At 34.5% G+C, this 16,561-nt stretch overlaps 2 protein-coding genes across 3 annotated transcripts in view; one reads left to right on the plus strand and one right to left on the minus strand.

Annotated features, from left to right (window-relative positions):
- The window catches only part of LOC117155984 (lost and found), a 243,521-nt gene extending 237,972 nt beyond the window's left edge, over positions 1-5,549 (plus strand). Inside the window, exon 7 of the mRNA XM_076620001.1 lies at positions 3,062-5,549. Within this exon, the coding sequence (XP_076476116.1) occupies positions 3,062-4,204 (1,143 nt within the window). The 3' untranslated portion in view covers positions 4,205-5,549. The remainder of the gene's footprint in view (positions 1-3,061) is intronic.
- A 4,915-nt stretch (positions 5,550-10,464) lies between these two features.
- LOC117155988 (uncharacterized) lies at positions 10,465-15,250 on the minus strand. Of its 2 annotated transcripts, XM_076620152.1 has the most exons (8): positions 14,699-15,250; positions 14,362-14,625; positions 13,547-13,793; positions 13,105-13,208; positions 12,481-12,600; positions 12,236-12,385; positions 11,308-11,367; positions 10,465-10,939 (listed from the first exon to the last, which is right to left on the minus strand). In XM_076620152.1, exons 2-8 carry the CDS (start codon positions 14,489-14,491, stop codon positions 10,758-10,760), a joined length of 993 nt encoding a protein of 330 aa, XP_076476267.1. In that variant the 5' UTR covers positions 14,492-14,625; positions 14,699-15,250; the 3' UTR covers positions 10,465-10,757. The 2 variants fall into 2 exon arrangements, with proteins under 2 accessions (XP_076476267.1, XP_033188496.2); XM_033332605.2 differs by having other exon boundaries at positions 14,362-15,250.
- Positions 15,251-16,561: the final 1,311 nt, after the last annotated feature.

The raw sequence follows: 16,561 nt of genomic DNA on the forward strand, positions 1-16,561 counted from the left end.
GTAATTCTTTTTGCGCCGTTTCGATATTGGACAAAGCATTATCCCCTCTGTTTCCATGTTATATAAGCGGTTTCTTCTGGAAAATTCAAACAACCGATAGAAACTGTATTTATTATTCCTCCTTTGAATGGATTTAAATAGCAAAAACTGTCGCGTATATTTCAACTATATAATTTACATACGCATTTACGAATGACGATCGTCTTTTATTATATAATACATTTCTGAGTTTCCGAAAAATGTCTACTATCTCAATATCATTGGTTGCATTGACGTCGATAGTTCTTTTATCAGTTTAGAATTCGTCTTAATCTAACTCATAATTCAGAAATTAAAGAATCAAAAGGTAAGGACTTATCGTCTTTGCAAATACTTCTGCATGGTGTAACGATTGTACAAGTCAGTTTTATCATAACGTACATATTAATTTTTAAAAATCAATTTAATCGCGACAAAATATTCAATCGTACGCGAATACATGGTACTATTCTAGTAGCACTAGAAGGCATAAAGTCTTCGCGAGATCTACAATTTTTCTAGAATTTTGTAATTAAATTACGTTTTGTATGAAACGATCAAGTATTCGGGTACTTTCGAACTGTAGTACGTGCGCGTCTCTTTTTTTTTGACGAATTTGCAAGAAACTTGTTGATGTAACTACTTCAAGAAAAACTCTACATCTTTATTTATGTACATCCGTGACCTGTAGACTGCTATTACGCAGAAATATTCTAAAAAGGTACGGTACATATTATTGTACTCTTAAGTATACATTATGTTTTGGTTTGCAAGGTCTAGGAACAAAGGAACTAATAAAATCTATTTCTATTTATGTTCCCTGTAGCCTCAAGCTAAAACTATAAGCTTAACTTTTTTTGGTAATGTCTTTTGCTATAAATAACACTAAGAAAGTAAGGATCTGAATCAGCATAAATTTATACATTATACTTATGCCTTTAATTATTTCAATATACATTTCTATTACAAATTCATCCATTAGTTCTTCAATCAGTCAACCTCAAGCTCAACAAAACTAATTACAATAATCACACTTATCTAAGATTTTGACAAATTCTTTACAACCGATCTTTCACTTCATTTCCGCTATTAAAATTCCCACGACGTCACATTAAGATCACCGAGACACGGTTTATCACGTACAATTATTCTTTATTATACATTTACATCACGCCATTAGTAAACCCGTTTATTTTCATTTTTATTGCATCTTGATGCATCGAGAAAGGGCTGGAAAGCGGACCGTCATTACATCGGCTCGTTTATCACAAAAATTATCCCTCTATCGTTTCCCTCGTGGCATGTCGTGGTTTCAACCCTTCATTTTTGTCCAAGCAAGCATTTTCTGGCTGTGTTTTCAGTGCTTGAAATTTCGGCATATAAAGTCAGCGGTTACCTTGGCCAGCAATTGGTAGATGACGATAATTGAGCGCACAACGCGTAATTGGAACAGACAAAGCCATTTCTCGAAACGAACGTAAAAGTGTTTTTGGCAATTGACATTCAACGTACGTTCTACACTCTACGGGAAAGTACGTGTCTACGAGCCGCATACTAAGCGAGAATTTCACCTTCTAGCGGCGGAAACACGCGTCCACTTTCACGGCCACATCCGAAACTAATATTTCCAGGCATCATTTTTATCGTCATACGCCACTTTCGGCTGTTTTATATTCTAACAACTGTTTGATTTCTAATTAATTATTATTTATAAATCACTTTTATGTAATATTGTACGTTATAACGATTGTGATCTGTAAATAATTAATCTGATCTCTCGAACCAAAAATTCCATCAGAAGGTAAAATGTGTTCTTTTTCTTTTAACGAGAATACAAGAACAAAAAGTTAAAATTTTTTAAATATCCGGAAACTTAAAATATTTGTTTTGATATTTCAAGTGAAATATGAATTGTTGCTGGATATAATGCTCGAGTAACTGACTAAAAAGAACAATTTAACGCGACATACCATGTCAATTAGAGCAATTATAAGTTGATGTATGTATTTGTCGTGTATGTACTAGGATCGGGAGAACATGGTAGGTTCACGTGATTAACTTCAATGACACTGAAGATTGCCTTCAATGGCGCGCAAACTTCCTCTTATGTATTGTGAACAATAATTAACTAGATTTTATCAAGTAGAGATGAACGTGAATCCAAAATTGTTTCCTTTCGCTGAAAACAATTGCTGCAATCCTAACAATTATTTCTTTGATATACGCTACTAAAGTAATGGATCTATTACTAAAAATTATTGAAGTAGGAAAGATAATTAAGAAAAAAACAAGATAAATGGACGACAAATTATAAGATTACACGCAGTCACGATAATAGATAACATAAAATAAAAAATAGGATTACGCCTAAATACGCCATTGATAGAATAAATTCTTCCTATTGGTTATATTTTCGTACAACTAATTATAATTATAACAACTTCGATGAAAATCGAAGAAAGTTCGAAGAACGATCGCCGAAAGCGCTGTCTGACTCATCGATTCACGGTTTCCATAACAACACTACGTTATCTACGAAATCACACGCGAGTGTCATCATCGATTTCCGTCGGCTGCGCTCCGCTTTCGGTCGCGCGCCTGCGCCAGTCATATCGACAGACTCGCGATTTGTTCACGTCGAATCTTCCGGCGTTGTTTCTACACCGTTACAGATTCCAGCTCGTAGACAATAGTCCCATTGAACACTGGGGCGTCGTTTCCCGTTATCGTTCTTTCCGCTGATCAATTTCGCGAATCGGCAGTCAGTGACGCTTCCAAAAAGCGCGAACACTAGCGTAGACTAATATCGGCAACAGCGTGCTTCAATTCGTCATCGGCTCGACCTTTGTCGAGGCAGTCGCGATCGAGCGGTGGCGGCGCGTCTATCGATCGTCACGTGCATACGTCGTCACAGCCAGGTAATTAGACGAGTCGGGTCTGGCATGCCCCTCTTTAAGAATTCAGAGCTCGTGCGGCCAGTGGTACGTGCTGATCGAGCGGAAAGTTTCCCTTGCGACTGGCTGACGCACGAACCGCTTGCTAGTTTCGTCTCGGCAGTCGAGTGAAACCGGCCCTAACGGCCGTCAGTCTTCAGTCTTGCCGGTGGAGGACCACTGGACCAGTCAACAGACTCAACATGGAACACCTGACAACGTGGAAAATGTTTTACGTTTGTGTATTGGCCATCTCTCTGATGGTTCGTCCGTCCACTGGCTCGCAAATGCAACCGCTCGTCGTCAGCAACTCGTTGGACGAAGGTGTCGCCAAGGACTACTTTATAGGACCGTGTCTGGTGAACACGAATCAAACTTGCCCTGATAAAGAGGTGACGTTCTTCTTATACACGCAAAGAAATCCCGATGCGGGTCAGCAGATCATGGTCGACGAGAAGCGCTCGAATTTGAAACGAATCCATTTCGAACCTTCGAACCCTACCAAGATCCTGATACACGGTTACGATTCTGACATGGCACTGTCTTACCTAGTGGACGTGCGAAACGAATATCTGAAAACCTATGACTACAATGTGATAGCCATGGATTGGCATCGTCTAGCTACGGCACCCTGCTATCCCATCGTTGTGCAAAACGTGCCACACGTGGGCGATTGTTTGGCCCAGCTGGTGCAGAGACTGAGGGACGTGGGTGCGGACGATATCCACGTGATCGGCTTTAGTCTGGGTGCTCACGTGCCCGCGTTCGCGGCTAGAGCTCTCAGACCGTACAAGATGTCAAGGATAACGGGTTTAGATCCTGCCATGCCGTTGTTTGTCACCGTGGAGAATGACTACAAATTAGACCCGTCGGACGCGGTCTTCGTCGATGTCTTTCATACGAACGCGTTCATTCAGGGCAAGGTGGAGATGAGCGGGCACATAGATTTCTATATGAACGGTGGGATCAACCAGCCAGGTTGTTGGGACAATTGGAAGCCTTTCGAGTGTGATCATCACAGATCCGTGATGTATTTCGCCGAGTCCATCAATTCGGATGTGGGTTTCTGGGGCTGGAAATGCGGAGGATTTTCTTTTTATCTGCTTGGCCTGTGTCCTCCCAGGTACCCGGCCGTTTTGGCTGGCGAAAAGGTGGATAAGAAGAGCAGAGGCTTTCATCTGGTGAGAACGAACGGGCACAAACCGTACGCCATGGGAAATTTCAGCGTGAACCGGTTAGATATGTATACGTAAGGTCGACGAAGTGTCGAGCATTACTGTCGCGAGATACAACTCGTACGATAAATCGAAGAATGTACGACGTGAGACTTTCGGATGCGATTCTGCTCTCTGATTGCGGAGCATAAAGAGGACACGTGCGTGAGACGAAGCGGTTGCTGCTGCAAGCGGGCACCAACGATGTGTCCCTCCGGCAAATTGTCACGGTGAGCGTGAGAGTTGACTGAAAAACGTGTTCCGTGTCAAGGTCAGGGTATCTCGAGCACCTGGTGCTCCGCTAATCGATACTGTGTTCGGCGTAGAGAAAGAAATGGGGCTAACCGGCTATAAGCCCGTTTAGGAGTTGATTCGTATCGATGACGCGCGCGAAACGGATGAACAAACTATCGGCTCGAAAGTTTCGATAAAACGAAATCTTCTCTGGGAAGATTAAACTTGGACATTTCGAAGCATTTCTCGGGCAAATTTTTGTGTGAAGTACATTAATATCAAACATCTTTTTACTTTCGCCAAAGTGATTAGGATCGTGGATTTGAAGTTATATATCGTGGTTAGGGGATATCGGTTCGTTGCATCGGTTTGACGAATAAAAATCAGTGGTTTGATTGGAATTGTGAACATCGTTGTAAGCTTTTTACGTAACAATGTGCATCGAATGGATCTTTACGAGATATTATCCAACTTATATCTAATCTTACGTGTAACACGCGCAAAAGTTACAGCTACATTAGTGAGATTTATCGAAGAAACTTGATTTCGAAAATATATGCAAAATATATATTGAATATATGCAAATATAGAAGAATTTAATTCCAGTGTAACATATGTAAATTACATATGTAAAGGATTATAAATAAGCTGAATTTTATTAATATCGTTTGAAATATTGATAAACGAGTTGCACGTAATCTGTTATTTGTTGATAGAGGCGTAGTTATTTAGCGAGATTTTGTATCTATATTTATGGATTGTCGTCGAAATAATGATACAAAAATATTATTTTGTATAAAATAAGAGAGGTTATTTATTCCTTATATCATTTACTTTGGATTCTCATATTTCAGTCATTTATTGTATTTATCATATCGAAAATTCTTTATTTTCATCCAGTGTTATTAATTGCTATCAATTTACTAAAATATTTAAAGCGATTAATAATATACGATTTATATTTATTTATTTGTTACATTTAACTTAGATCGTAAAATTACGTTATCATCGGAGATATTATTTTTGATACCAGAAAATTCCAAGGCAAACATTACGTCCGATAGTAATGATATGGCTGTTACTACAGAAAAATACGTATCGATTAAATGTAACTCGCATGAAACATAAAAATGATTTATTTGTTTATCTATTTACTTAATTTTTCTATGATCCTCTAAACTTTTCCAACGTAGTTCCACTCTCATCTTTATGAACAATTTTTCAAATTCTGTGAACAACGCACCTTTGATATAAAATTGAAGTATGGAAATACACGTGTTAATGAAAATTTGTTTATAATTGTCTAGAATTTTTGAAAACAGACAAATATGTGTGAGTGGAAAACGACTACGGGCTTCAGTGATATTTAAAGCGTTTGTGAATGTAATAATGCCTTAAGTGGCATTATTATATTGTTTGCAATGCCTTCCTATAGTTCTGAATAATACCATAGGAAAAAATATACTTTTGTATTAACACGTAAAATTATAATTATTATTCTTCTAGAATATTTCAAATTGATTTCTCAATAAAAAAAAAGGCAAATGATAAGAAATTACACAATTAAGAAGTTAATCTTATCAATAACCTGTTTTCATCTTTTCTACGGTAAAAAGTCTGTCTAGATGTAATTATATATCTGTGATCAGATTAATGATTAAATATCTATTTGATTCGGGAATTAGAGCAACATAGATTGCAATCTAATTAATTAGTGGTATTCTATATTGATTACGATTCTTCATATTGATATTACATTAATTCGAAAGTTCTCAAAAGGAATAGAAATACACCTAAAATGAAAAGATATTACCAAAGCTACTCGATAATTTATATAAATAATATTTGTAATAACGTTTAATATGTAATATCTATTTAAATTATGCGTAGCGTAATATTATATAAGTTTCATCGAAAATAAGTGATGAGTCAGAATTCAGCCACGTTTGATTTTTCAACAACTCCACTATTAAAAAATTAAAAATTCATTAGAATCGATACATTTTCAGTAAAGATTCTTCGCCAATGAAATATAAAATCATTGATCCATATCTAAAAAATACTGCAATCTTCTCGAATTAATAAATTGCTGTGTTATAAACATATTTTTTTATCTTCGAAAACTGTCTGGATATTCGAAAACACACTAATCGATAGGCGACACAAAAAGCGGGACAAGATAAGATTTCTATATTAGGAATATTCCAATTGTGACAATGCTTTAGTGAAGTCTAATTCCCACGATATAAAATCCATTAATAACAAATGACAATTGTTATCTTAGTCGAGTGACAAATCCAGACACGTTCTACTCGGTCATTTATTTCCTATCTACGTAACGTTGTACGGGGTGTCTCATTGTTTTTTCTGCAAAACGGTTCAAAAATATTTTCCTAATAATAAGAATTTTAAAAATGTCATATAAAACAAAAATTGATAAATACGTTATTAACCTGTTAACTGGATCATCCCCTAACCAGAAACTTTTACTAACTTTTTACTAATTATAAAAATGTATTAATTAATCAAAACACGAAAAAGTCAACTCCAGTTATATTAATTATAACATAATTTATCATTAACGCGAATGAATTGACACGTAAAAGGATAGGAAATCCCCAAATGTAGTATTGTTTTTGAAAAAAAATAATCCGTATATTTAACTCGTTTTCCCTCTTTAAACAGTTAAACAATTATTAACAGCAACACGAGTTATTGATCATTTTTCCTGCAATGTTTTATAATGTGGCGAATATCGAACGTTCGTAAGATTCTAAAAAGAATTTATTACTTGAACAGAGTCCGGTGCAAAGACCTTAGAAGATCTAAAGGACCAGAAGCCTTACTGCATGATCCTGTTAGTTTCTTTAAAGCCGACTTTAAGACAAAACGGTTCGTCATGCTCTATAAGTCGCAGGTGAAACGTTTCAAGAGTCAAAGGCTGTGCGAGAGAGGCTTCGATTAATTTTGTCGCTTACATACCGGGGTCAGATTTCCTGATTATATTATGTTTATTAATGCCATTTTATGTAAATCAACGATAAGTATAATGCTCACTATCTTAACTTTAATAAGTTTTATATCGCGTGTTCTACAGCAAATTTATTACTACGATTAAATTAATGAAATTTGCTATTGCATATTAAAATAATTGAAACGAATGAATAAGTTCCAATTTAATCGTACTATTTGCAAACGTAGTAATAGTAACAATAGCGATAATTAACATACGTGTAATCTTAGAGTAGATTACAAGAATTAATATATTTGGCAAGTAAATATATTTACCAAGCTTTTAGAACGATTTTAAAATATAAGTATGTCATAAAAGTAAAATCAAATTTTATAGTAATAAACAAAAAGTGTATGGTGTCGAGTGCCAATTATGACTTTCCTTTAAATAATCTAATTGAAAATTTAACAATTTTTCTCTCTAAAGTAACACAAGCCATTTCATTTGTACAGTGTTAGAACATTCAAATTGAATCATCACCAATTCGAATATTAAACAAACGGAAAGCACGTTTTGGAAGTTGGATTGTATCCAAACAATTCGTTAGTAACTAACGAGGCTCTCGTTAGCCGGTACGTGATGGCAAAGACTATAAGAACCGGCTCGAAAAAAAAAGAGAAAGAATTCAGGACACCGACTAATTCATTAAAAAATCCGATTGTTACAAATTGAAATTACATAACATAGTTTAAGCAACAGGTAAAGGATTTTCATTTATTCTAAAACGAAAATAATTTAAAACTAGAAACTCTTTTTCTAAGGAAAATAATCCTAATTAGTTTTGAGTAATATTTCAGCAACTAAAATTATAAAGTTTACAAACAAAAATTGTATAAAGTATACAAATTCTAATATTCAATTCTAATATTATATCTTAAATTAACGTTGTGATCTTCTACTTCTCGAATTTTTAACATTCATTGGTAACATCTCAAAAAATGTTGTTTCATACGTAAACTGTATACAGTTCGGGAAAATGGGATTAATCGATTAATTGTAGCTTGATAATAATAGTTATTTAAGGATGAATTATTAAGTAACCTACTTTTATTAAACGAGCTCAAGAATTAGATCGTGTATCTCTCGTCTATTTACAGTTAGTTTTTCAAATTTTATATTTATTTTCTGCAATCGTGACACACATCTGTATTACATCTCACATATCTATCTAGAAAATCTAGGTTATTTTCTCTTTTCAGTATATCTTTAAATGGAGCAAGATCCATCTACATATTGAAATCTCTCTGAATATTTTCTTCTGTAAAATACGCGATCGTTTGATCGAAAACTTACGGTATAACATTTTATATCAAAATGACGCACTCTGCAGTTTAAATTCACGTGGAAGATATCAGAATAGCATTGAAACTAGAAACAACGCGATGCAAGAATAGATTATGTAATCAAAAAGTTCGCGCGCGCACGTAAATAGCTGGTAAAAACGTCAGTTTGTACGTAGAAGGTATTGTAATGTATTCAAATGCATGCAAATGCTGGCTTTGCTTGAAACGTGAATATCACTAAAAGTAGGTATAACAACATAATTACTTAAAGAGTGCACACATCGTGATGAAAAGAACTCGTATTAGGTGAAATTTCAGGTATTTAAACGTAGTTATTCGCCAAAGCGGAGTGTAATCTATGCATTTGGATCTTGCTTTTCATCGGAAATGGTAAATTGTTAATTCAATCTTTGGGAAGTCGATCGGTTCAGATTCCTTTTTTTTTTTTTTTTCTATGAGAAATACAATTTTTCAACAGAAACAAAATTATTAAATCGACATACAATGTGGGCTTTTGTGGATTGTCGAGGAAAGTTTTCAAATTTTAGTTGACATCTGTGAAACACCCTGTTTAATCCAGTTACATATAAAATATATAAAAATGCACAGAATAAAATAGTACGACAAACGTTCCAATATTTACTCCCGAGGAATGTGCACATTTCGTATCATTAATGCAACGTTTTTAGATCTGTTTATTTTTTCTAGTAACGTCATGTTACACGAGATCGTGCGACTCGAAATAAGCATGCTTCTGGTTCATTTAAATGAATGGGAAATTAGTAGGTCTGGAAAAGTGATAAAACGTTGTGTGTACCGCAGCGTAAGCTGCGAATTAAATTTTTTAAATGAACCACGATACGTTCGCAGGTTTGTTCCTGGTATATCTGAGAATATTTGAAACGTTCTTATCAATGTGTTCAAACCGACTATTAGGTTTATGTATGCAAGATTTTTGTTACTTCTTGCGATTTGTTTATTTGTTTATTTCCTTTCCTGCTTATTTCCTTGTTAATTTCTATGAACATATAATTTATTTTTATCAGAGCACGATAGATAAAATATCGATAGCGACATACAAACAAGAAGAAAGAAAAAAGAAAACGAAAATTGGAAGTTCGTTTTCTCTTTCTTCGCAATAAAATGGTTTGTACCATGCTTTCGCGGATTATAAATTGAGAAACGTAAAATTTGACGGAGACACGAAAAATCTCGGTATTCAGTGCGATGTACCGCAATCTTCGGTAAATTATGACAGATTTATGAAACGCATAGTTGTCCGATATTCACTAAGATACTCGAAATTCCTTAAATTTTCTTCGATCGAGAAACTCGCCCAAGGTATTCGATGAATAACGTTCTTGGATTAAAAGTTGGGTGAATTATTTATATTGTAAGAGGTATATATATATATCTTTCTCTCTTATCTATGATTTAAAACTTCGTTCGAATGCGCGCGCGATACAAAGACTTAAGAAGCTTAAGAACTTTCTGAAATATGGTTTTCAAGATATAACACAGATTGATAGAAGGTGTTTCTCCAGGATGAAAAGATGGCTCCTTTAAAGAACAGAAAGTTTTTCAATTTCGAGCAATGAAATACCGGATAATCATATTAATTATGCAAACATTACAAGTTTATATCAAAGCTGGCGCGTCGCGTCGTAAAACGAGTCTCATTCTATCGTTTATTATCCTTTCGTTGTCAAAGATTGGTTGATAAACTATATCATTAATAGACAATAGTTAGGATAATAAAGAAATGCAAATTTAATAAAGAAAGCAATTTATCACTAAATGCCACACGTTCCTTTCTTTCAGTAACAAAGCGTATTTAAAAAATTTCAACTGCTACGATTTAGTAAAATACAAATATAGCTTCTGGTAGATTATATCGATTTACGAGCTATTCTACTAATTATTGAAACGTTCTAATTTTTTAACTTATTAATGTATTTTATTTTACATCATAAAATCAACAAATTATTTAATCGCGATAGCTTTCAAAAATTAGTCAGATAACGATAACATGTTCAAGAACTAAAGCAGTTAGATGGATAGTTTACGTTTCAAAATTCTCTCCACTTCCATCATCTACTGGCACTGCCATTGACCTCTGACACGTTATAAATGGAGGCACCTCGCATTTACATTTCAAGTCAACCGTCCACATGTCGACCGGTTCCGGCTCAAATTCCTCACCTACGCGCTTCGTATCATTATAAAATCGGCACGTTTTGGTTTCTGTAAAAACCAATATAATAAAATTAACATCATTGATTGCATTCACATAATAACTTCACAGTAAAATAAGTGAGACGAGTACCAAATGTCAAGAAAGTGTCAACGAGCTGCGTTTAATTCTTTGATTTTTGCCAACAGCATTAAATAATCGTATTAAATGATCACCTCATGTCTATGCTATGAAATTCTACATCAGATCTGTCTGATATGAAAACTGAATGATAAACAGATTGGTCAAGTTCAAATTTCTATGATGATGATGAAATACGGAATCGATGAATCCTATTTGAATATCATTTCGAGAAATGCAGGTAGGGAGACATTAGAAATGACGTTACAGGTTGAAGCACATTCTCAAAGCCACTTACCTCCCGCAGAAACCGACATAACGTTGTTAAATTCCTCGATATCGACGTTCTTTAAGTCCGCTGCAAAAACAAAATTAATTCTGTAACATAGATTTCTCTTACGAGGAAGTTTTCGAAATGAATAATTACTTGAGAAAGATAACTGTTGGAAGTTATAGTACTTTACCTCTTAATAACTGAAATAAGTACTATTCGTTCGGAAAATTTGGTATCGACCAGAAAAATGACGTCGAAGTCTGCCCATAAGCAGCTTTGAAAATGGGTACAAATGATACTTTTTTCTAATTATTTGTACATTTTGGCTTTTTTCTAAGTACATATAAGTGAAATAATTTTTGTTCACCATATATGATTTTATGTATCCACGCACGCTAATGTTTTTCTAATTTTTCTACTAATCTGGAAAATCTTACTTAATAGAAATTTTAATTAATAGAATGTTTCTCACTGTTTCAAATTTCAATTCATAACATACTTTCTCAATCTGCGTAATAATTCTAAAGCTTTATTTTTTAATTATAATTATTTTTTAATTACCCAAACGCAATTTCAGCATGTGGTAGGATAGAAAAATAAAAAAATGTTTCACGTCCACCATCGTAATTGAAACCCGAGCATTATCCCAATTCTAGTTATTACATTTGTTTGCATTTATCTTGAGAATTCCGAAAAGTAAACAAAAATTACGAAAATATATCATTCGTAACCATTTTCGGAGCTGCTTATGACGGACTTGGACGCTATCTCCCAAATTTTCCCAGTAAATGGCACTCAGTTCAGTTATTAGGCGGTAGCTAGTATTGTAACTTCCAAAATTCATTTTTTTTTACAACTAATTAGTCGTCTAGGAAACATTTTATAGAAAATTAATACTTCTGATGCAGAGAACGCGGAAGGATTAAACACGTGTTTCCAATTGTGAACTTACGGCCCGTATATACAGGTTGATAGCAATGATATCTTGGTAACATAAGAAACAGAGGTAACCACTTGTCATGAACTTGGGCAGCAGCACTCGTGAACAGAGCAGAGCACGGATCACGGTTCAATTGCTGACAGTAAGGCTCGATATTCTCACCTAAAAGAACATTTAATTATGTTTCATTTTTTTACTGATAAATTAGATACCAATTACTTCGTTGCATACATTTCAGCTTTTCTTTCATGTTATACCTGTGTATCCCTCCATGCAGAGACACAACAACTTTGGATTAGCGTTTGGATAGAAGAACTCCCCGGCCTCATAAACTTTACCGTCAACGGTACAAGTTGTATTATCTGTTTCTTCCATATCTAAAAAACACAATCAAAATCAGAGATCTTTACATTCCGTCTTTTCAGTGATATTCATAAGAATATGAATTTGCATAAGTATCCGCAGTGCAACTATTCTACTGCTGCAGCGGTTCGCAACCTTTTGTTTATCATTGACCCCCTGTAAATGATTCTTTGTTATCAAAATCTCAATCCGTAACGTGCCAAATGCACATGTATATTTAAAACACTCGTCAATTGCACATTAACAACTATCAAATTCATAGAGAAGAGTTCTATTACGAGTAAATGCACATGCCAAATACTTTTTATTCGAATAAAACAGCAATAATTTGCATGTGTGAGAACTTTATGGCCACGAGTTGAGAACCGCTGTCCTGCTTCATTATTCAAAGAAAATAGAATTTGCTTTTAAACAACGACCCGCATAAAATGGATTACAAATTATGTTAATACCGATACTTCTGAACATATTTGATCTTTCTTATTACAATCTTAATTTATTGTATTTAGTTTACTCACCGCAAAATGGATCTCCGCAACAAAGACCATGCGTTCTTCTGTACAAACAACCCTTTTCCTCAGTACTATTACAATCGTTTAATCTCTCGCATTCGAAAAAGGCACTGCTCACACAATAAAAGTATTCTTTTAGTTCCAGTAATGCGTGTTCATGGATTTTCAAATGATAATATATTCACAAACAATATTTGTCATAGTTCGAATACTCTCATAACTTGTGGTATGTAACCATTAAAAGTACTAATACATATACAGATCCCAACAGAATATATTTATAGTGTGAATAACATCGTGGATTTTCCGAATAACCCAATACAAAGATCGAATTATTATATCTGATAAACAGGATTATGAAGGATTAGATTCGATTCAGATTTATTTGATGTACATTGAACTTGAACCAATCACTGATCGTTAGGATCGCCAAAGCTAATGTACTTACGTATCTCTGAACATCGTACATGTGCAATTCCTGTCGCAAGGATTGCTATCCTCAGGTCTCAACGTCTCTCCGACACTGTATTCGTTGCCATTCACATAGCATTTATCTCGTGACAAATTGTTCAGATGACTGCAATTGTATGCTTCCGCACAACAGTCGTTGGGATTCGCGTAAATAGGAGTACAGCCAATCCCCTTGTAATATCTCACAATCAGTTCACCGGGACAATTTACTTCATTGCAGTTCTCTTTATCAATGAAACATGAAGAAAGTGAACGAAATAATTAGAAGAAGTTCACTGATTCGCGCAGCGAAACAAGCAGAATAAAAGTAATACGTATAAAATATACTTAGCATAGGAATTTAATAGCTTCTCACATTTTTTACAAAACGATGCAGTTAGATCGATGAAAATTTGTCGTTTTACTCGAACGAAATACACAAATACGCAAAATCGTATCATCTATGCAGACGTGTTATGTGAAACTTTTCGCACAGTGCGCTATATATAAGTTTCAATTCACATTTCAAGTATTTACACGAACCTCCTGTATATTTTCATCGGACGATGTAAAGTAACGATTTATATAACACGATAAAAAAAGCGTAAAACTATCTTGCGCAGAAATCACACATTTTTCAAACAATATTCCTGTGCGCAAGAATAAATTATCGTTCTATATTTTGCATATGAGAAGAATACCGTACAAGAACCAAGATACACCGTTGCTGGCATCACATAAGAATCGAACCATTATAATAACCATCGGTACGAAGTATATCGCTAAGATACATTTCGTAAATAAATTTCTTACCTTCTCCTGTCACTTGAACAGCTACTAGGAACATCAGAAGAACGCATTTTCCAATGATTGAACGCGAATTATTACCGAGCCCGGCCATCGTCAGATCGTGAACTCTACACGCGTATTCTCCTGGCACCATCACCGCCCGCCTTTTATATGCAGCTTCGACGTGAATAAATAGCTGAAATAGCTGGTACTATGGAAGGGAGTGGATATTACCTAAGTCAGCATTCTTCTTAATGAGCTGAAGAACTTGTTATTACTGTTAATCAACTGAATTACGTCACAAAATATTAGATAAATGAAAATAAAACGTTTATCATCGAAGAAAGTAATGCAGACTTACACAGAAATTTTTAGTCACAGTCAGAATAGGATAGTGGTGGTAATTATGCCTGTAGAGCGTTGCGCACTTCACGGATGTCAAGGATTTTCGAGTGTATTGTTAATGTCGGAGTCCAAAGTAAATGTGTCGATCGCACGCTTCAACTTGTTACGGACTTGGTTGTTCTTCGTTAATATTCATACACATTATATACATCATGACAACACTGATGAAGGAATATATTAAAAATTCTTCGACGAATGACCTGAAATATTCACGCATGTGTATTGATAATTTTTTACCAATTTTTAAGAAGTGGTCTTGTGTATCAACAACGAGGGTAACTTGCACACGTTTTCTACATTACCAAACCAAGTCAACATAGTTGTTCCAAGTTCCCTACGTTGTCTATATTCATCGTTCGATTAGCGTGTCGTCACATTTTGTCTTCTCTGTGATGGAATTACCATCGTTAAATGTGTCGTTAGTAAAGTACATTAAGCTCGTGTCTAATAAACGAGGAAGAAAATTGGTAAGAACCAATCGAATTTCATTCTATATCTGGATTTTTGCCGAAAAGAGTATTAATTTCATTAATGATACGAATTTGATTGGCAAGATTATACGAAAAGATTCGCTATGAAATTTTGCTTGAAACATCTATCTAATATGAAAATTGTACGGTAAACAGATTCTTCAGTAAACGGATTTGTCAGTAAACAAATTGCGCAACATAGACCATGCGTTCTTCCGTATAGATTTTTCTCCAGTAGATTTGTTCTTATGGGTATATTTTCAAGCCATTGTTTACGACAAAACAGCAAACTTTATGGAAGAACTTCGAGATAAAATAATACGTGCATGTAGAGAAGTAAATCCACCAAGTTTATTTGCTTCTACACATCGAAATCATTTTATTTACTGAAAGACGCGAGAAGCGTCGTGTTATTTAAACACTTATTATAAACACAAATAAACGTACGATGGATACGAGATCCAATGTACAATTCCATGTAAAAATGTTGAAGTGACTCTTTGATAATTTCTACTATTACAATTTGTTGACAACGCTAACGTTATGGTAAACATCTGACTTAACGTCGTATTACATCAAATTTCCTTGATATTCGCGTAAATAGAAATTCTGACAATCGGATGGCTTATAATGTCTGACAATCAGTGGATCGGGACATTTTGTTTCATTACGATCCTCTTTATGAACGAAACGTGTCCGAAGTGGACGATACGATTAGAAATTCACAAAAAAGGTGAAACAAAGAGAATAAAAATCCTTGTGTATCTGTTAAACAATAGCGTATATAAAAGATACTTAGAAGAAAGATTCATGAAAATTACTTGTTTAGGTAAAACAATACCACGCTACCATTTCAAAGTCATTTGAAATTTCCGTCACGTTGCAAATACTTGTAAAATCTTGTTATAAATGGAAGCACGTAAATGTGTACGTGAAACTTATCGCGCAGTGTAACATTTTCCATTTCATCAAACAACGCCTTATCAATTATCAAATATTTACACGAACCTCGTGTCTATTTTCATGAAACGATGTATTAAAATAACATGGTAATCAAGTATGTACAATCGTGTGGAAAAACCTAGCAAATTCGTTATTTGTGTATATTACGTATACGCAATTATAATCATAAACAGTCTGTTCGATTTATTTGGAAATGTTCGAATATCTCGGAAGGAGAGATTAAAAATATCTTATTATCTTACGACAAGCAGAAATTTCGTAGTAAAATCCGTTTGCAGCGAATTCAATTTTCATAACTCGTATCAGTGAGAATTACTTTCAGGATCGACGTGCATCGATATATTGTTCTTTCATATAATATTTTGACACGAATTCTTTATAACTGT

Source organism: Bombus vancouverensis, chromosome 7 (genome assembly GCF_051014615.1).
Source record: "Bombus vancouverensis nearcticus chromosome 7, iyBomVanc1_principal, whole genome shotgun sequence".
Lineage (NCBI taxonomy): Eukaryota > Metazoa > Arthropoda > Insecta > Hymenoptera > Apidae > Bombus > Bombus vancouverensis.